General features: G+C 37.8%; 1 protein-coding gene across 22 annotated transcripts in view; it reads left to right on the top strand.

Moving 5' to 3' along the window:
* Positions 1-21,147, top strand: part of KDM6A (lysine demethylase 6A) — a 163,117-nt gene that overhangs the window by 125,404 nt on the left and 16,566 nt on the right. For all 22 annotated transcript variants that reach the window (XR_005102560.1, XR_005102559.1, XM_037376807.1 and 19 more), the window contains 5 exons: positions 14,429-14,558; positions 16,112-16,217; positions 16,943-17,148; positions 19,453-19,517; positions 19,619-19,693. Coding sequence is in view for 20 of the 22 variants with exons in the window: in XM_037376807.1 (XP_037232704.1) it covers positions 14,429-14,558; positions 16,112-16,217; positions 16,943-17,148; positions 19,453-19,517; positions 19,619-19,693 (582 nt within the window). In the remaining 2 variants the exon portion in view is untranslated. The remainder of the gene's footprint in view (positions 1-14,428; positions 14,559-16,111; positions 16,218-16,942; positions 17,149-19,452; positions 19,518-19,618; positions 19,694-21,147) is intronic.

Raw genomic sequence — 21,147 nt, 5'->3', positions numbered from 1 at the left:
TCCTTTTGTACTTTCTTATTTTACAAATAAGTCATACAGATTTGGTTTGTTGTTACAAATTGGTGTTCTCATTGCAAAATTGATAACTAATCACAGAACGATTGAGGTATGAGGTCCTTAAGGGCGTCTCTGGAGATCATCTAATCCAACCCCCCAGCTCACAGCAGGGCCACACAGAGCTGGTTGCTCAGGTCCACATCCAGCTAGGTTTTGGGATACTTCGAAGGGTGGAGACTCCACAACCAGCCTAGACAAGCTGTTCTTGTGTTCGGTCACCTCTTGTTTGTTTTCTTATGTACTGTTGCGTGGAATTACTCTTCCCTTGGTGCAGGACTTGGCATTTCCCTTTGTTGAAATTCTGTGAGGTTCCTGTTGGCTCATTTCTCGTGCCTGTTGTGTTCCTGTGAGTAGTCACACAGCCATCTGGTGTATCAGCTTGTCCTTCCAGTTCTGCCCAGAAACGGGTTTTTTGATGGTGCTTTCAGTACCTGTAGCTCAAGTATAGGAGCCGTTCACATGGTGGACTGTGCTTTAAAAATGCAGTCTTTCAGCTAGTTGTAAGTCTGTCATACTGCAGCGTGGATAGTTTTGTCTCTTCAGAGGTATAAGTCTTGGTCCATCTTATATTCCAGTTGATTAGCAGGTATGTTGTGTTGGTTTCTATCTTTAGTCAGTAAGCTTGAATCATTTTAGATCAGGTGTGTAATGGATTAAGGCAAAAAGTGGGGCCAGCCACTAGGAAACCTGGCAGTGATTGGCAGTGTGATTGTACAAATTGCATGATGTTTTCCCTGGTGTCTTCATTGCTAGTAATAGAGGATGGTATGGAGTGTGGAAGGCTAGATTATAGAAGTTTCACATAATGCTTCTTAGCAGTGATTTCTGGCAAAGATGTTATACTTAAGCTACAGTGGTATAGATACAGTGATATAGTAGTATAGAAATGCAGAAAATTTAGCCACCTGTGCAATAGCCATTGGCCTGTGGCAGAGGAGGATGGTGGACTGAGGACAGTAGTATCTTAAAGTGCTGCAGCTAAATCTGCCAACGTTTGTCTCTGATGTGTAAGTCCCATCTTCCTGACAGGCATGTTAGCACTGGAATGATCAGGCTCATTTTATATCTGCATAGTCAGCTTAAATGCATTCCCTTAACACTTCTGGTGATTCCTAGTTCTGTCTTACTAAAAAGCAGCATAGGAGAAACACCAGGCTCCACGCCTTGACATTTCTGTATGCTTCTTTGCTATTTATTTTTTTATCTCGGTGGTGTTAAGTCACCAAAAATGGCAGGTAAACTCCTCCCGCTTTCCAAAGAAAAGCAGATGCATCTGTGAGGGTTGTGTAGTTTGGGTTACTGGTATGACCCTGGTGTAGTTGTCAGAGGGTAGGAACCTCCAGTAGAAATTACAGTGCTGGGATTTGATGGTTATGTCCAGCAAACACATTTTTTTAGTCTCTTTGAAATCCAACTCTTTCATTAGATGCAGGGTCTAACAATAATAAGGATAATTTCATAGACTCCCATGCATCAAGGAAAGATGTATTTTGCCACAGTAGTAATAATATTTTTTCCCTAAGACTTAGTGATTATTGTGCAACCTTCTGAGACTTTCCTCCCTCCACACCACTTACAAGCCCTATATTTAGACATCCTGCACAATAGCAGGGCTCTGCATATAGTGTTGCTCTTATTATTGCACTGTGCTGTGTCGTCACTGAGCAAATTTTTATCATCAGAGCGAGATCCTCAGGCATCTTAAAGTATTGCAGGAGTTTTTCATGGACAACGTTATACATGCCAACACAAAATACATTTGGTGACAATGGAAAAGTATTTCAGCGGCTGGCTTAATTTTCCATTAAAGCTGGCAACAATACTTTCAATTATGTCTTTACTTACAAGGGTAAACGTTTCTTTTAAAAATCTTTGGAGTATATAGGTATTTTGGAGTGCCTATGGAGTATGAATGTGCTGGCAGGCAGAAATACAATGTTAATTACATAGACAAGTTTGAGACATTCAGTCACCTTTCCTCAGAAATAGACAGTTTTATGTTGTTACACACTGAAATTTTATCTACATGGGAAAGTTAGTTAACTTCAAAATCTATGCTTACTGTAGGTAATTGTCCAATATTAATGCACCATGTTATCAGTCTGAATATACATTAACCGTAAGGTAGTTTATTCCATTAAAAGTGGAGCAAACTCCACTAAACACAATTTAGACAAAGGTTTTCAAATGTGATTACTTCTTCAAAGGTAGGTTGAGCTAGCTCAATCTCATATAGAATCATAGAATCATTTAGGTTGGAGAAGTCCTTTAAGATGAAGTCGAGTTCAACCATTAAGCTAGCACTGCCAAGTCCACCAAAAACCATGTCCCCAGGTGCCACATCTGCATGTCTTCAAGATACCTCCAAGGATGGTGATTCCACCATGCCCCTGGGCAGCCTGTGCCAGTGTTTGACAAATCTTTTGGTGAAGAAATTTTTCCTAATATGCAATCTAAACCTCTTGAGGCCCTTTCCTCTTGTCCTGTCACTTGTTACCTGGGAGAAGATACCAACAGCCACCTGGTTACAACCTCCTTTCAGGCAGTTGTAGAGAGTGATAAGGTCTCCCCTGAGCCTCCTTCTCTCCAGGCTGAACAGCCCCAGTTCCCTCAGCTGCTCGTCATAAGCCTTGTGCTCCAGACCCTTCACCAGCTTTGTTGCCCTTCTCTGGACACGCTCCAGCACCTCCATGTCTTTCTTGTAATGAGGGGCCCAGAACTGAGCACAGCATTCCTGGTGCGGCCTCACCAGTGCCAAGTACAGGGGGTGATCACTCAGGAGTCCTGCTGGCCACACTAGTTCTGATAGAAGCCAGGGTGCTGTTGGTCATCGCCATGCGCTAGCAGGGAGCCTGTCAGGTAGTAGTTAGCTTTGCAGATTCATGCTTTGTGCTTACTACTTACAGCCTTCCCTGTGTAGACTATCTCAAAGTCCTTAGGTTTTCTAGGTAGTCTTTGGAGAGATTTGCTTTCTTTCTCAAAAGAATTTTATTTGAAATTCAACATGCTAAGAAATTGAAATGACCATTTAGAGTGCTGTAATTTCTGTATCCATGTCTTACAGTTGTCACCAGTTGTGAAAAAGTTGCACAATATGCCTTTAAAGTTTGCAGAAGTCCCTTTAATCATAGGCACATGGTTATTGAATGATTTGGGTTGTACTCTTAGCTGCTGTTTTCCATACTGAACTGTGTTTACAGTTCTTGCAGTTGAAATGTTATCTGTATTTTTATGGTGTAAGAATTCTTGTTGGAATTTTTACCATCTCAATATATCTTACTCCAGAATATTTTATTTGGGATTATATGGCAAAGTTGGTGCTTTTGAGCATTACAGAAAAGTGATAAAAGCATGTTTATATCCTTCTTTCACTGCACCCACATGAATCAGTTAAATGCAAAAAAGCTGCATCTGTTACTGTGAGTGAAAGTAGTTCCTAATGTACTGGGATTTGATGATTAATACTGATTATGGGATAGTGGTCTAGGTATCTGTTACAAAGATAATTTTCCTAGATAAGGAAAAAAAATACATATGGGGATTATTTTGTCATCTTTCAAATATTAAGTCTTATCCTGTAATGTTCATTTTCAAGTGAAGTTTCTGTACCTTTTACATTCATAAAAATGAAGAAGAGTTTAATGAGAGTTAAAGAGGTTTTCTAATTGGGACCATGTATGTGTTCTTGCTGGTAGAATTATAAAAATAGCTTTGGTGTCTGGTGTTAGGATGAATGCATTGCAAATGCACTTAAAATTGTTATAGACTTAAAAGTGTTCTTAAAGCTTAGCTGATCTGTGTCTTCAAAATTTGCTTAGAAATTTGCATGCCGCTTTCTTGGGAAAGTAATAAGAAGTGTATTCCTCTAGTCGAATGTTGCACTTCGATCATTTTAGTATGCTGTTTATCGCGCTCTTTCTATAGGTGAAATCTGCAGTTTGTGTTCAGTAGCAAAATGTTGAGAGCTGTTACTACAAAAAGCCTAAACGAACAAGACTTTAATGCAAGTCTTTGCTTTTGTCCTCATTGACAGAGGAACTATTCCTAGTGATACCTAATTTCTAAAAGAAGGGGAGGCTGATAAAGGTATTTTTATATCTTTATCCTACTTTTTAAACCATGGCTTTGTTATACCAGAAGAAATTTTTAAAAAATTGTTGTGAGTGATATGGAAGTGTCTGTGGGGGCTTTTCTAATCAAATGTAAACTCTACTGCAGCCAAGTGCAAGGCTGTTCCCCCTGTGCTGGGAGCTGGAGAGCGGGTGCAGAGCCCTGTGGTGGTGTAGCTCTCACCAGGCTGGTGTGCCGGGCAGGCTCTTCACGAGCCAGAGGCAAGGTCAGCACTGCTGAGTGCTGGCTACCGAGTTTCTAGCCGAACCATGTCTGAGGAGAGGCAGAGCAAATCTGCCTGCCAGAGGCTGTTGGCAGACTCCAACACGAACTTGGGAATTCAGTGCAGAAGGGTAGTGTTCAAAGTATGGTCCCAACCTATAGATGCCTTGACCTACATGTCAGTTTTACTTTTTGCTTGGCCAGCTGTGCTTTCTTTAGCTTACTTACTGGGATGATACCAAGTTCTGCTTTAAATTGTAATAAAAATTTATAACAGTATTCAGGAACCCTAATTATGAAATACTGACCCTTGAAAAAGTACTTCCTAATGTGGTGATTTGGTCTCTTGTCTTTTTATACAGTGTTCTTCACTTGGGTTCATGTAGTTATTTTTTGAGGCTCCTGTAATCATTTTTCAAGGGAGATAAGCTAATACTTTGCTCCATCTAGTTTGCAGACAGCTCAAAAAGTGTTAATGTGCCTTTTTCCTTCTGATTGAGAGCTCCCTCTTCAGCCTGTCTGCACCTTAATACAGCAAGGCAGAGGACTTAGAAGCTGGATAATAAAGAAGATGAGCAATGGGAAAAGTGGAGAAGAGACTCGGGGGTTTTTTTTAGCAACTTGGAGGTCAAGAAATGCTTCAGCCTGGGCTGGGACTACTTCTACAACGTTGACAGGATCTCCTAGTCAAACTGTGCTTGCTGGGAAGTGTCTGCTTACGTCTTCTAATAATAACAAGAGATTCTGAAAAAAAATTTGTGGGACTGGCAACACAGTAATGTTTTTAGAGTAAGCCTAAAGTGTAAAGGCAACGAGACAGACAGTTTCCCATATGTGAAAATTCTGTTCTGCTTATTATTACTGTTTTTGACCTGTGCTAGGGCTGGTTACCTGATAGGCGCAAAAGGTCCAGTCTACATGTTTTTTTTTCTAATAATAGAAATAATAACTCTGTATAATATAACCATTATATATTAATAGGGGATTTTTCCTGACATCCTTTTATGTCTTACCATTTACATGCATAAATTTGTGGACAAGGCTATCCCAGCTGTGTACTAACTAGTTGATTAGCCCTTGCTTTGTTTTAAAATTTGTAGAGTTTGAAGGTGTGCATGCCTGCATGTGACAGCTCAGGAGCAGAGCTCTGGGGGCAACATCCTTGTCTTAGATACTGTATGCATGATTGACATAAGGAAAAATGCCTATACGTGAGAGTGCTGAAAGATATTCTGCTGAAAGCCCTGCTTATTTGCAAAATAAGTCAACCTTTTATGTATAGTAGAAGGTGGTTGTATACTAATATATCGGATGCTGTGAACTTCAATACTACATGTTAACTTTTATGTTAACACAGTCTGAGGTAATGCGAACACAAAGAACTGAAAGTACTTTCCATAGTACTGATTATATTCGGGTGCTATCTCTGTAAATGGTATCTTGAGGTATAAAAGTGAATTTGTGATCACAAATGTTGATTTTTAGAATTACTGTAAGAATTGCAGAAAAGCTATCCACAACAGAAAACCTGAAAGTAATTGCTTGGGGTTTTTTTTTTGTAAACAAACAAAACCCCAAACACCTGTGCTAGAATAAACATCGTGCACAGGGGGAGGGGAATTGTCCTGTAGTACTACTGGCTTTTATATATTGGAGCTACACTGGATTGGGCCTTCAATGCATTAATATTTGCTAGTTTTTACATACATACCCTTGTTTCATTTGATATGTTCAGAAGGGCATTCCGGCTTCATCTCTGAGCTGGATGATTACATTCTGTTGTCTTCTGGCATATTCTTCTTGCTGTCCGACAATATTTACTTGATACACTTTGTTGCCCTATTGTCTTGATGGTATTCTTGGGGGGGGGAAGACATTTTGGCAGGTAGGAACAGGTGGATGTAACTTGGTTTTTATGTATGTAGCCAGAGCTCTAGATTAATCATTTTTATTTTCCTCCTCATTATTCTGCATTTGGCTCTGTTCACTATATGCTTACTTCAAAACCAGTGTTTGTTACTTTTTAAGTCACATTGTTATATATAAATTGAAATATATATAGTATATTATAAAAATACAAATTGAGATTTTATATATATATATAAATATAAATTTAAATTCCTCAGAAGTCTGTTTGTTAAATAGTCTTTTCTTCAAATGCTTCCAGGTTTTAAAAAAGTTTTGTCTGAGAGAAGCCATTTTTACTGTCTTTTAAACCCTGCAGGTTTATTTATGCTTGGAGCACAAAAGACCTGAAATTATTAGCAGTTTGGGATTAAGCAATACACAAAAGTTGATTCACAATGTAACTAGAATTGACCTACTACAGGATACTGAACTGCAGTACAATGATGTTCCTCATCTCATAGAAGAATTTTATCAGGAAGCAACACAGTAATACTAACCACCAAAACCAGGCTAATGTTGCTAGGATTTTGCTTGTTGCCTAAGAACAAAGGAACATCAAGGATATGGAAGTTTTGTGTTTTTTAAGGTAAAGGCAGTCATTAGAAAAGGGGTTCAGAAATTGTGCGTTACAATGAAAGAAAAATGGAAGTAGTCAGGCAAAAATAAATGCTGGGAGATTGTAATTTTGCTTTATGTAAACAAGTGTCCTCTTAATAAATAAAAGCTGCTCAAGTGAAGCCATAGGTGAAAGAAGATGCTTTGTATCATAAAATGCAGAACACTTCCCAAGTAGGAAACTCCGTTTGATTCTTTTTTTATTATACGTGAATAGGTTGTCTGGTCTGTAGGAACAGACTTGGCAAGTGGTTTGTTTTGCCAGAGACTAAAGTGAGCGCTTAAGTAGGGCAAGATCGTTCCACAGGCTGAAAAGTTTCTTTATGTTTGTCTTCCTTGGTGAGAATGTTGAGGAAATATTTAACAGAGACCTGTTCTATTCACGTGGTGAAATGAGTTGTTTAGGAGGCTGAGAAGGGGTCAGGCGGAAGGTGCTGGCATAGCAATTGATACTTCTACAAGGAGCTTCCCTTGAAGGGCGAGACAGTGTTCATTGAAAAGCTACAAGGAATTTAGAAATGGAGTAGCTGAGCTATTGACTAAAATATGCAAATCTCATTAAGATGCTATTCTGGAGAACAGTAGGGTAACAAATGTGCTCATCTTGTTAAACTGCTGTTGGAAAAAGAATTGAAGAGGTGATTCTGGGAAGTGTAAGTGTGATTTGGTTAGTCTTCCCTACCAATAAAACTGATTGCAACAGTAAATTTTAAGGTGGTTATAAAACAACTAAATTATGTTTGGTAAACTGTCTACATAGTAAATTAAATTTTCTTAAGCCTCTGAGCAAAATAACAGACAAAAAGAGTATACTATTAAATTACATATCCTTCCTTAGATTCCTAGAGAAAATCGCCTGTTGAGGGCATTTAAAAAAACATAATATGTGAAAACCGTGTGATTAAAAGAAGAAAATATGCTAGGAGTAACTGCTCTGAGTTTGTTATCAGAAAAGCCGATTGTTAATACATGGGAAAAAAAAGAGGAGTGTGCTGCTTTGTCTAGTTGTGTATCGGGTCTCCTTAAAAAGACTGTTATCAGAAGCTCTTTTCTGTACTTCTAGAAATGTAAGTATCTTTTTCCCCTTGAGCAATCCTTTTGAAAGGAGAATTAATGAAATGTTATCACAAGACTTGAGATTTAACACTTGAGCTGTTTATTGAAGTGAAACCAGCTGATTTCTAGCCCTGTGTTTCAACTGATGCATCTAATTAACATCCTGGAGTACTGATGCTAAAAATCCAGTATCCGTCTCAGTTAAGAGGGTCCATTACTTGCCCTTTCTAAAACTGATGTGAGGTCAAGTCCTTCCTTTAAGCAGTGTAGAGAAGTTCCTTGTTTTGTTTTCATAAAAGAAATAAGAAATACCTTACTTGCTGTTTTCTATCATTATTTATTAAAGCTTGTTTGCAGCCTTGAAAGAACAGGCAAAGCTCCAAACAGAACTTTTCTTTGATAATGACTAGGAGAAGTCCGTGCTAGAGTTCCTCAAACAATTCTAAAGAGCCCAGCTGGGTAACTGGGCAACTCTGTGTCAGCTGAAAGTTGCTGTTGTCATTTTTATGGTGATGCATGGAAAGAATAACTTCAAAATTCTTAAGGGATTTCTGAATTTCAGTGCTTTACCAATTAAGCTTAATTGGGGAAGGCAAAGGAGAGGTGAAAGTTTGGTGGTAATGTGTATTAAAAAGGGCTAACATGCCTTTTTATAGTCCTTTTTGCTTGGTGTGCAAAGAGGAAACGTAGAGAGCGATCCAACTGAGAGAAGGAGATGACAGGAGACCGGAAGAGATTAGCTGCCTCTCAAGGGACCTTGTAAAATTCTGAAAGTTTAGGACAGCAAACAGAATATGGTCTAGGCCAAACAGTTTGGAAAAGGGTCAGAAGATGAATGGCCAGCCATGTACACAGCATAGGAAATAAGCTTCGTGAGCAGGAGTGGGAAAAGCAATGCAGAGGCTGAAGTGGACAGATGTCTCCTTGGGCGGTGGGCTCTGCTTCTGCCCCAGGCTTCAACACAAACTTAGGCTGATCTTTCCTGAAGGTGCTGCTCTGGCAGTTAGGCCTGCTTAGTGAAGTCTATTAGTGAATGACTGGTTTAGGAACTCTGCAGTTGAGAGGCAAAGAGCATAGATCTATTTGAGGGAAGTACTTTGAAGAAAAAGGAGCTAGATAAAGTTTCTGTTTCTGTTCTTGAAAACAAAAGCAACAAAAGCAATTCTTAATTCTTGTTTTATTGGGAGGTTTCTTTGTAAGGAAAGGACTGTTTTGGCTTGAAGCAAAATCGTTCAGTTGCTGTAAAGGTATGTGACTTCTGGCAAGTAAACTTCACCACAGCAAAGATTTTAAGAATAAAATATGAAATAATGTGATTTCAAAAGCTAAACTGCTTAAAAGGACATTCTGGTTTGTTTTAAAAGGCAAATACAGAATTCTGCAGATGGGAAGCAGAATTATCTGGAAGTAAAAAACCATAGGAAAGATGTATAATTTAGGGGGAAAGCAATCATATGAAAAAGTTTGGTACCACTTGTTACAATACTTTCCTTACATAAGTCATTAATGTGATTCTGTTTGTCTTATAACTTAAGAACAAGGTGATTAACAAATGAAATAGAAAGATGTAAAAGTCATTAAGAAAAGAAAAAAGGAATATTGCTTCTTACATAACATATAATTAACTTATGAAATTCACTGCCAACCTGTACTGTTGAGTTCAAAACCAGAACAGAATTCAAAAATTACTAGAAATATATTTGCATAATCAGAAAATTCACAACTCTGTTGTAGGATTTTCTGTAGGTTTAAAAAGAAAGATCTCTGGGAGTATTGCCAGCTAGTACCTGCTTGTGAAAGGCTGGGGTAGAGAACTGCACGATAACCAGGTTGTATAATTATCTGGCATTGCTTGCATTTAAGTATAATGTAAGGTTGACTTGACTTCTTTGTATTCCTCTATGAGAGCTCATCTCTCTCTGCTGGCTGTAGAAGGAGCTGAAGGTGAGCCTCAGAGAGCCCAGGTTAGGTCTTGTGAGTAACTGGCCCCTTCCTGGGGTGATGGGTGTTGACAGACACTTTTCTGTGGTTTTTTGTAGTAACTTGCAGTATGAAAGCAATTAATTGTTATGGCTGGGTATTTCTCTTTTAAATCAGGTCTGGGTCAAGTAAGTACTGTGCATCCTAGTGCTTCAATTGATTCCTTCTGCAGGCACATTTTTCAAATGTTTTGTTCATTCTTTGTAGATTAATTAATTCTGATAGAGTATCACAAAAATCCACAGTTCCTTTTATTCATGTTAAATGTGATTTATATTTGGGGAAGAGAGGGTATTAGTGTTGTTCTTTGGAATAACTCTAATCTCTTAAGCAGTAAAACCTTGTTAATTCTCATGTAGCTAATCCTTAAGTGATAATTCACTTAGACTGTCTCCACAACAAAAATAACTGCTTAAGCGCACCGATTGTAACTTAGTCTGTTTTGGCCTGTAAAGTGTACATAAAATACAAATTATAGATAGCTGGAAATTGTTTGGGAACTTTTTATTATCGTCAAGAAGTCACAATCTCCCAATTAAAAAGGGCAAGTATTTTTAGAAGTACTGAACCCAAGAATTTCTAGAAAACTCAGAAACAAAGTTTGGAAGAGGAAAACTGTAGCCAAGAATGAAAAACAAGAAACACAAAAAACATTAATGCTTAATGGCTGCCCAGAGCTATTAGAATAGTCAGTAGCGGCATGAGAGTTCAGTAAATGTTTCTTCTGTGCTTGGGAAAAAAGCAGATACGATGTTCGCACCATGAGACGTACGGTAACACACTCTTTTCACAGTGATTGAGAAGGTTAAACAGTAGTTATACTTAACTTTGGCATTTTAAAGTCAGAGGCCCAGATAACATACATCCATGAGCTCTGAAAGAGTAGGCTAGAGAACTGTTGTTCGTACAGATATTTTTTTTATTATAGTTCTTGGAAAACGGAAAAAGTTCCAGAAGACTTGAAAACTACTGATTTGTGCGTGCAGTGAAAATAGACACTCAAGGGAAGAAGTATGGTAGAGGGATGAAGGCATCATCTCAGGCTAAGCCATCAGTCTTATTTGTCAAGAAATCCCTAGATAACTGTAAATTGTTTATGTTAATACTTGCTAAATGCACAGACCAGGGAGTAGTGCTACATAATGAAGAGGACAGGGGATTGTTGCAAACCAAACTGGGTCGCACTTGCTTCTGGTTAACTGTGTTTTGGTACAGCCAGAGGGGAAGTTCTTCTCTAAGACTGAAGGCTGTACCCTGTTTTTAGAAGATGTGGGAATGTATCCTAGAAAGCAGTGAAATGGGGGGTGTGTGTGTGTGTATTGTAATGAACCTAATGATTGATTATTCAAGAGATGCTATAATTACATGAAATCAAGGCACCAATTTAATCCATAGTGGTTGGTGTCACTCATAAGCATGGCAGTTGGAGTTTGGTCCTCGGGGTAAAGCACTTGCATGAGTTGTTGCCTTTGCCCATTGAGCAGATGGCAGTGGACCGAGAGCTGCAGCGTTGGCGCAGGACAGCACCGCACGTCAGTGTGCACCCCTGTCCTAGCCTTTCTGAGGCTGACAGCTGCTCCTGCCTTCTCTTCCCTCTCTGTGGGAATGAAAGGTGTTCTCCTGCACAGTCTGTGAAAAGACAGTTCCCCCTGAAAGTCAATTTAAATGAAAGAAACATGTCTTTCTCTTTATTCTTCTGTCACAGCATTGTAGTTGACTAGGCATCCAGTTTCTTTTTGGGGTGTAAATCAGGCTTGTTTTCTCTTGAGTATTGCATCTGTTGCCTCTTCCAGACAGTACGAAATCTTGTCACAAAAAAATAGGCTTTTGAAACAGAGGTGTGTGAGATTTTCCTCATGGTTGCCATGGTCAGAAAAGGGTCTTTAGCTTCCCTTGCACTGGCCATAATTCTCTTATTTCTCTAGGTGGAGGTGCCTACACTAGATGCTCACACTGCTTCATTTCAGGTGCTGGCAGTAAATTTTTTACCACTTCTGTGGTGGTTTTTATAATCCCTGTTACTCTGTTTCTGTTACTACACCAACAATTACAGCATTACTCTTTAATAGCTTTTTTCCATTGTTATTAGTAAGTTATTCTGATTCATAGTAAAAAAAAAAAAAAAAAAAAAAAATGATAGAGTGAAATTTGTCTGTTAAAGACAGCTTTAAATACTCTACCCGTCTGTTTCCTGTGCCACTTAATGAGCATTTTCCTGTCTCGGCTTTGCTTTGCTTTGGCTCCTTTTCTCAAACTTTCCATAAAGGGTTTTAGTAACTTAATAGGAAACCGTGGCATATACTTGGTAGTATCAGCTTCAGGTGTCGGGTTTGAGATATGTTTGTTCATCTGATCTTTTCCTCTGTACTGTCTGCTTTCTGCTCTATTTCCTTTGCCTTTTCAGACCTGTAGTTTCTCTAATCATACAGAAATTTCTCCCTTCTCTGCTGTCCCACTTCCCTGAAGACCCAAAGTACCCTGGCTTTGCTGAGCTTTTGCTGTGGTGATTATCTTGTTGTGACTACAGTAGCTTAAGTCACCCTAGTTCTGAACAATGTCCCTTTTTCTTCAGGTTCAGTCTTTCACTTTTTCCTTGCCTCAGAAATTGCCTGAGAACTGTTTATCAATGCAAACTGAATTTTGTCAAAGTTCTTTGATTTTTAATACTATGCGGTTGCTTTTCTTGGTTTTAGTTTTCAGTTTGGTAATACAGAGTTCATAGTTACTTCTAATACCTGCTGTTCAGATTATAGTTTCACTTTGTATAGGCAGTCTGAATCTCAGATTCATGCAACTGTGGTCGGTAAATTTATTTGGATAATGGTGATTTTATATTGCTGTATTGGGTTTTTTCCTGGTTGGTTTGGGTTTTTTTTTGGGGGGGGGGGGGGGGGGGATGACACAATAGTTCTTTGCAAGAACTGCATCAGACATTAAGCATTGGTCAGTGAGTTTTTTGCCAGGTTGGATGGTGCCTAATCAAAGCTTCTGCATGGCTTTTTCAGTTTCTTTGAGGTTGCAATCTATTCTGGCATTACTCACCTAGCACAAGGAACAAGCCATGTGTGGTGTTTTGACAAGCATGCTTTGGAGACAGTTGTTAAAGATGTCTCTGTATCGCTCTGATCTTCTGTCAGAGGAGAGCAGTGTATGAGTTCGAAGGCTGGCATAATTTGTGAGCTGAATGACCAGCTTGTTTGCTGTGATGAGCACCAGTTTCTCAGGATGCTTGTCTTTGCTGCAGCCTGGGGTATGCGAGCTGTTTGCTCATTTTCTTTGAAGTGTTTGTCATAGCAGTCAGTCGGACTTGGGGGCTTGAGATCAGTTCAGTCTTAGGTGTGATTTGTGGTGGCTTGATTTGAAGCAGTGCTCTCACATGCCGGCACCCAGCTCTACGATCTTTCTCAGTGCCAGCATCAGAGTTCCTGTGTTTTAGAGACAAAGCTCTGTTGCTGGGAGTTTCATCTAATATGTCAGCTGTGGTTTCTGCCAAAGATTGTTGTTACCAGAACAACTTTTTTGTAACTGGTGAGTTTTAGAAAGATACATGACTATATAGTGTGTTAGAAACATCCCATTTTGTGGGGTGTTGAGAGGTGGTAATAACAGCTAGTGAATCAAATGAGGGTTGAACAGGGATTTGAAGAGTATTTAATTGGAAGAATTATGAAGTAGTTGAGTCATCTTTAATAAAAAGGGATGGTTTGGCTAATAAATACTTTCCTGGTGATAGTGACTGGAAATGGAATATAGACTAAGCTCAGACTGCAGATTTTTCAGGTCATTCATTACAGGAAAAGTCAACACATATACGGTGGGTTATCCACATCTGGAAATCTCCAAAGGCTGCAAATACAGTAAGCAAGGTTCTCACTCCTGTACACGTACGGGTGTTGGTGCAGCAGCTCGCTCAGGCTAGGTCCGTTCTTCTGTTGCTCAGACAATGGACTATGCAGCAGTGGCTCCTTCTGGCTTCAGAATGTGTAAGTCGGGGCGGGGGTAGGTGGCTGTTCAATGTAGCATCTTTAGTGCAGTTGTTGGGTTTTGTGACTCTGCAGTTTTCTGGCTGAGGCACTGTCATTTTCTGACTGTGCTGTGCGCAGCATTACAGGACTGCCTTCTCTCCGCTGCTGCGAACGGATCATCCACCCGCTGCTGCTGACGTAATAAGGTTCTTCTCTGTTTCTAGTTGAAACCTGCTTTCCCTGTTAAATTTTGTCAAATGAGTCATACTAGCTTTCTTTAAAATGGCTACATTTTTAACTAATAGTGGTGATATTGCAGATGCAGGCAAAGTGGGGATTATTTTGAATAATATCAAATTATACACTGAGAATTCTTGATTAAAATATATAAGCTTTATTTGCATCTTGAATTACGGTTTCTCCTTATACCTCATTATTTTGCAGAAGACCTTACACTAATATGTATTCATTTTGTTTGTCAAGTATTGACAGAGGCAGCTCTTCTTTCCTTTTAGGAATCTGGGTAAAAATGGCTTATCTAACAGTAGTATTCTATTGGATAAATGCCCACCTCCACGACCACCGCCTCCACCGTACCCTCCCTTGCCAAAGGACAAGCTGAATCCACCTACACCTAGTATTTATGTAAGTAAATCTAATGGTAGAAGTACTCTACCGGCTGTCTTTTGTAATTGTTTGATTATCTGAATTACATAATATAATTATTTTAAAGGTGCACTATTTATAGCTGAATTCTAATTACAGTGCTCTCCCAAGTAGTGTGTAAGTGGGAAAAATGCTAACCTTAAAGATAATTTTGGGACATAATTTGACTCTTAAACTACTTGTATATTAAGAATTTCAGTAAAAAGAGGAAAACCAGCTTCAGAGTATTTTTTTAAAATACTGAAAATATTAGCAGAATATGCAAAACAGTTCATTGGATACAGTACACAATATTTCAAACATGTATGTATGGTTTTTGCAAGTGAAAGTTTAGGTATAAATAAGCAAGTAATTAAACTAAACTCTCCCAACAATCTGTTTCAAAATACAGTAAAGAAAACAGTAATAAAATTAGAGGTGGTGTTAAGAACAAAATGTCATTAGGAAAAGGCAGGTTTTAGTTGCATAGTATTTTCTTATGCAACCATTAAAATTTCTGTTCTGAAAATAAAGTTTTACAATAGCTTTATGAAAAATTTGTGCTAACTTCCTCAGTAATAGAAGAATAAATTATAGGATGTCCCCTTCCTTGATAACAGAACAATAAATTACAGCATGTCCATACAACCAGTGTGGAAACCTCAGGTTAGCTTTGGTCAGCTCATGGTGGGGACTAGAAGTGGGTGGGTTTTTTGGTTTTGGTTTTGGTTTTTTGTTGGGTTTTTTTTTGGCCTGGTACTGCCCAAGCAGTCTGCTTCAGAGTTAGATTAAGTTGGAAGCAATAGCGCTTCCAAGTGTTGCATCTGAACTAATTACGTTATTAAAAGTCCATCACAGCTTTGTTGAGTCCATGCAAAGCTGGTAAGTCACCATGCTGCAGCATACTGTGCAGATGTGTCAACATGGGTCCCAATATTTGGGAACTCTGTACTGTGGTTTCTTTATTGAAAGAGATGTCGTCAGCATTTTAAAAGATTTACAACAAAAGAGAAAAAAGAAAGGGAAAAAATATGGGAGAAACTATAGCATAAAATTGAGGTAATAGGTGCGCAAAAGCATTAGAACATCAAATCAGCCTTTCTGGTTAATGTGAGATACACTATGAGAGTAGTTTTTAATTATACTGTTTCTTGTATACATGATCTCTATAATTTGCCTTTTTGACTTCTGAAAAGAAAGTTAGTTTATTATCTTGCTCTTCAGAGGATTCTGTCAATTTAGGGAATGTACAAGGCTACTGTCAGATAAAGAAAGAAACCGCAGGAAACCTGAGTTGCAAAAGCCGAAGCAACCTGGGAATAATTCATGCCAAGAAATAAATTGCAGTAACAAATTAATTTCAGGAGAGAACCCAACTTTTAACACGGATAGGGTTGTATGATGTAGCTGTTCATTCCCCACAGTGCAGGGAAATGGAGAATGTTCCTGTCTTCTTTCTGTGTTGTTGTGATTTTTTTTAATTATTCTTTCTTATTTTACCAATAAGGAGTCTAAATTCATCTGGCATCTAATATTCCATTATAATTTTACAGTTGGAAAATAAACGAGATGCTTTCTTTCCACCATTACATCAATTTTGTACAAATCCAAACAACCCTGTTACTGTAATACGTGGCCTTGCTGGAGCGCTTAAATTAGGTAAGTTTACTGAATACGGTATTTTTACTTTGGGGAAAAAAGGTATCTGTTTTTTAAGAAGAAATCTCTCAGTTCTTAGAAGTGGATACTTTATTTCTGTAATACTGTATTACTTGTGTATTCCAAATAATTAGGGTAATGTGTCATTTCTCAGTTACTGTTTTTCTAATCTTAATTGTCTCCAAAAACAAAACCCCCAAATTCAACAGATGTTGTTTAGCACAGAGAGGAGATAAGCTGCGGATATGGAAGCTTACAGATAGACTTTTTTCCTATTAAAACAGTGGCTACACGTCTTTGTGCTCTACATTTAATTATCTCTGATCTGTCTATAATATATTGAACTCTGTAGATAGAAAAACTCATTGGTGATAGGAAACGTTATACGATAGAAGTGCATTCATAAAACTCTGGTCTGAAAAATATTGCATTGGTAATAGATTTATGTTTGTAGATTTGTTTACCCAAGGCATGTAAAATGTTTCTTGGAATATAGTCCATACTGCTATGCTGCCAGGTTTTTTACAAGCTTCTACTGTTCTGTGCAGAAAAGCTTTTTGAGTGTTAATCATGAGTGTTAATTATTAACCTACAGGTGGGCTGTGTTACGAAGGCTGAGGGGGAAAAAGTGCTTTAGTTTAAACCTTTAGACAGCTTTATTAATTTTCTTGAAACTTTTTACTATATTTTAACTGTCATTTATGAATTTTATTCCTATTTATTAGATCTAGGACTCTTCTCTACTAAGACATTGGTAGAAGCAAATAATGAACACATAGTAGAAGTAAGGACACAACTACTGCAGCCAGCAGATGAAAACTGGGACCCCACTGGAACAAAGAAAATCTGGCGTTGTGAAAGCAGCAGATCTCATACAACAATTGCTAAATATGCACAGTACCAGGCCTCTTCATTCCAGGAGTCTTTAAGGGTATGTCCGTTGTTACTATTTAAGTTACATTTGCAAACTGTATACTAACCCTGGGACCAATTAATAGTGGCTATCAAAAACAAAAGGAAGATGTTAAGGAGAAGGAGGTTAATTCCACTAGCATGAAGAACACAGGTAAATTTACAAAATCTGTTTTGAATAGAGGGTCAAATAGTATATGGGTTGTTCCTCCCAAATGCTTCATATAAAATCAAATTTTCTTATTGTAAAACTCCTGGTAATTACATACTTTAAAAGCTTGTTAGCTTTAGCTTTCATATTAAAATGCCAAAATTAATATTAAACTATTTATAACTTAAGATGCTCTTTTTTAACTTGTATTGCTTCTAATTTCCCACAGGCTTTGAAAGCAAATTTCTTTGTGCTTTGCAGTATCCTGAATTAATTTGGCTATGGCTTGTTAGAAGTTTACACTCCTACTGTCTTTTGTTGGGTTCCAGACATAACATTTTCTCTATAGTTTAGAAGTTGTTAGACATATGTGGCAGAGGGAAATACTTGAAATCTTATTTTACTGGTACTGCCTTTTAATGTTTTTGCTGAAACAGTGAGTTCATCCTTGGAATGAGCTGTGGGCACTTCTTGGAGGCTTATGCTATCTGGTGTTATAAAAAGATTAGGCTAAGGTGGAACTAAGACAAAAACATATTCTTGACCAGTTGTTAATTAGAAAATAGGGAGAACACCAATGTGGGGAATTAACTGCTGCAGTTTTCACTGCCGTTACAGAGAAATAGCAATGGTTTCAGTAAGAAAGGAAAGAGAAATCCTAAATTTAAACTTTGTGCATTAGAGGAAAGGATTGGAAACAAAGAAATTAATCAGTAATCCAGTGTTTTGAGCGAGACTGCTCCAGGAAGAGGAAAAGAAACAGGACTACCACGGGGAAGTGGGGGGCACTGAAGTCACCAGGAGCTTGGGACAAATGGGATTTTTATTCGGCAGTGGTAATAAATACAAGTGGGATATTGACTGAAGTTTTCTCGTGCCCCTTGAACAGTTGCACTGGCATTGTATTTTTCTATGTCATTCCAGAGGGGCTGGAGAACATTACTTCACTGGAGCATTATATGTGTATCTTATATATATACTGGAGCATTAGAGATATATATACACACACACATGTTTAATAACATATGTAATTGGTCACATACTAGCTTGTCAGCAGGAAAGCCTCAGCTTTGTATTTGCACCAAGTGAACTGCAGGATTTTCTGATTATTTTTTTCTCCTCTGTTACAAATTGGTGGTAAAAATGCAATATATGAAATAATTTTCAGAATGATGATTTTCATTTTTCACTTGGAAATCAGAGAGTGTATGTGTGTCCTTTGTCTAACACTGTTTGACGCGTCCTTACGTGACTTTTCACAGTGTTCAAATGAAAGTGATTTTTTTTTATTATTCCTCTAACAACTATTACATTGCTTTTCTAACATGCCTTGCAGTATCTGATAAATCCATCATCGCTAGGTTTTTTTGTCCTTTATTCAAAGGATGAATAAGACTTTCTCAGGTACATAGGGCACTTTGAGATTTAACAACAGCCCCATTCAAAGCCAGAGATCTTTGGGTAGCCTCCAGGCAGTTCATTCCTCCTTTTTTTGTTGTAAGGTTTTTCCTTCTATGTCCATATACTTGTCAAAAAAGATGTCATTAGAATAGGGTTTTGAGTGAACTCTGCTAAAAAGATGAAATTACATCATTTAATATTGGCTAGACTTTTTTCAGGTAGTCATGGTCCTCGTTACTGCAGTGCTGAAATAGTATAGGGCTATGAAGAATTCAAAACATTTGTTATATAATGGATTTTATAAAATTAATTTTATAAATATTATTCATCCTAGTTTCATACCAGCATACCTGCTTGCTTTTGAAAGAAGGTAAATGCTGTGGTTTGGAAAAGTTAACGCTATTCCTCAAGATTGGATTCCAATTCACCTGCATAATGAAACAAACCAACATACTCATTTGCAATTGTAATGTAGGCTGGCAGAAATATTTACCATGTAGACATTTTCTTTTGTCCTGGCCTGAGCTTCACTGAGATTGTAGTCACAAAGAGTTTTTTGCAACGGCTTTTGACTAATAATATTTTTCTTACTTTCTTAACAGTAATATTAACATAAAATGTTAGATACAGGTATTTTAAAGATTGTACCAGCAACTTGAAACAAATGTACTTATCTCTGTGAACTTGTGGTCACTTTATGTATTTTACATATAGTCTTACTTTTATGTCTATTTATATTTAAAAAGCCATTTCCACAATTGTATTTTGCAGGAGGAAAATGAGAAGAAGAGTCACCACAAGGACCACTCAGATAATGAATCCACATCTTCTGATAAGTAAGTGTGGTATAACTGATAATTTTGTAGTTGGTTTTATGTGGTTTTTTTACATCATTCCCATTTTTACATTCACATATTATATTTTTTTGTATTTGCAGCTCTGGGAGGAGGAGAAGAGGACCTTTTAAAACAATCAAGTTTGGGACCAACATTGACCTGTCAGATGACAAGAAGTAAGTTATTACAGTTTCTCCTGCTCACAGTGGTATTCTACAGTATGATAGTCATTCTGGGAAACTAATGCATTCTTCTCAGACATCGGTCAGTCTGTTGATACACCCAGTTCCAGTTGCACACCCCATTTCTGCAATGGAATTGTTACCTTTGCTCTTTAAACTGTTGTTATGAGTCTTTCTCATGCTAAAATCTCTTTTCAAGCTTTTCTTTCCAGGTTCTTTATTTTTCCAGAAAGGAACTTAAACATCCATCAGAAACTGTTCTTTCTAGTTCTCCTTCTAATACATTCCCTTTGTTTAATTCTGAGGCTTTAAATTGTTTGCTTGCAATTCTAATTACTTCTGACAATACCAAGTTCTCAGTCTTTGCACAGAAATTGTAAGATTAAAGGTTTTTTTCTTTTTCGTTTGTATTTTTCTTACTTTTTTGTTTGTTTGTTTCCTTTTGTTCCAACTGTCACCCTTTCTATTTCCGCATTTTAATAGCTCTTAGCTCTGTCCAGCAACAGGGTTCAAAATGTGTAATAAAGACCAGACCAATGCTTACCTGTGGATAAGCCATGACACCTCTCCCACAACCTCAAAGAAATAAGGAATAAATTAAGTATTCTTTAGACTACATATCCTTTTGTGAGTAGATGAAGGTAGCTCAGAATAACATCAGGAAGTATTAGAAATACTCTGAAAGCATGGTTTTACTGTCCAGTAATAATTTTTTATTTGGTTCTATCTCTAGTTAGTATATATTTCCATGAAAGATCCAGCATGTTTAGGCTGTCAGTCCTGCCAGCTGCAATACAAAAATTCTGATCTACTTCAGTCATCAGAGCAGAAGAAAAGGTTATGGTGTTTGAAACTGGGGAATAAGGGCCACTTAAGATGCTGAGGTCTTTTGTGGTATAGTCAATGTGTGTATATATGTATGTGATTAGAAATTGTTATAAAATTTTAAATGTCGATGCTGTTTTTTTCTGAAGAAATTCCACCTGTAGATACAAAATTGTTGCTAATAAACTAGCGCTCTGAACAAACCATTGGGAGAGAGACTTTGAATTAACTTGAGCATAAATAACCTGAGGCTCGTAGGGAATTGGGATTTTGATACTTCAAATAGTTCTTGTATGATCCCAGGTAATTGCCAGATGTTCTGATCTGCAGTCTCAGCTTTTGCTACAAAACTATCTTTCCCCTCAACTAGCCTGTCAGATTTGTGATTATATTTGGAAATATTTTAAAACTGAAAGAGTAACTCAGATACCTGGGTAACATTACAGAGCTCTGCACATAAGTTCTTGGATTTTTTATTTGAAGATCTTTGTTTTTCTTAATGCCGAGTGTCCAGTTCTGTGGCACATGCATGTCTGTAACTTCATTCCTGGTAACAGCAATTGTGTGCACAGGCGAGGGTATGCTTAGACAGTCTTCTTGACATATGTTGTAGCATCATATCA

Source organism: Falco rusticolus, chromosome 2, assembly GCF_015220075.1.
Source record: "Falco rusticolus isolate bFalRus1 chromosome 2, bFalRus1.pri, whole genome shotgun sequence".
NCBI lineage: Eukaryota > Metazoa > Chordata > Aves > Falconiformes > Falconidae > Falco > Falco rusticolus.
This window is presented reverse-complemented; position numbering and strand designations above follow the sequence as displayed.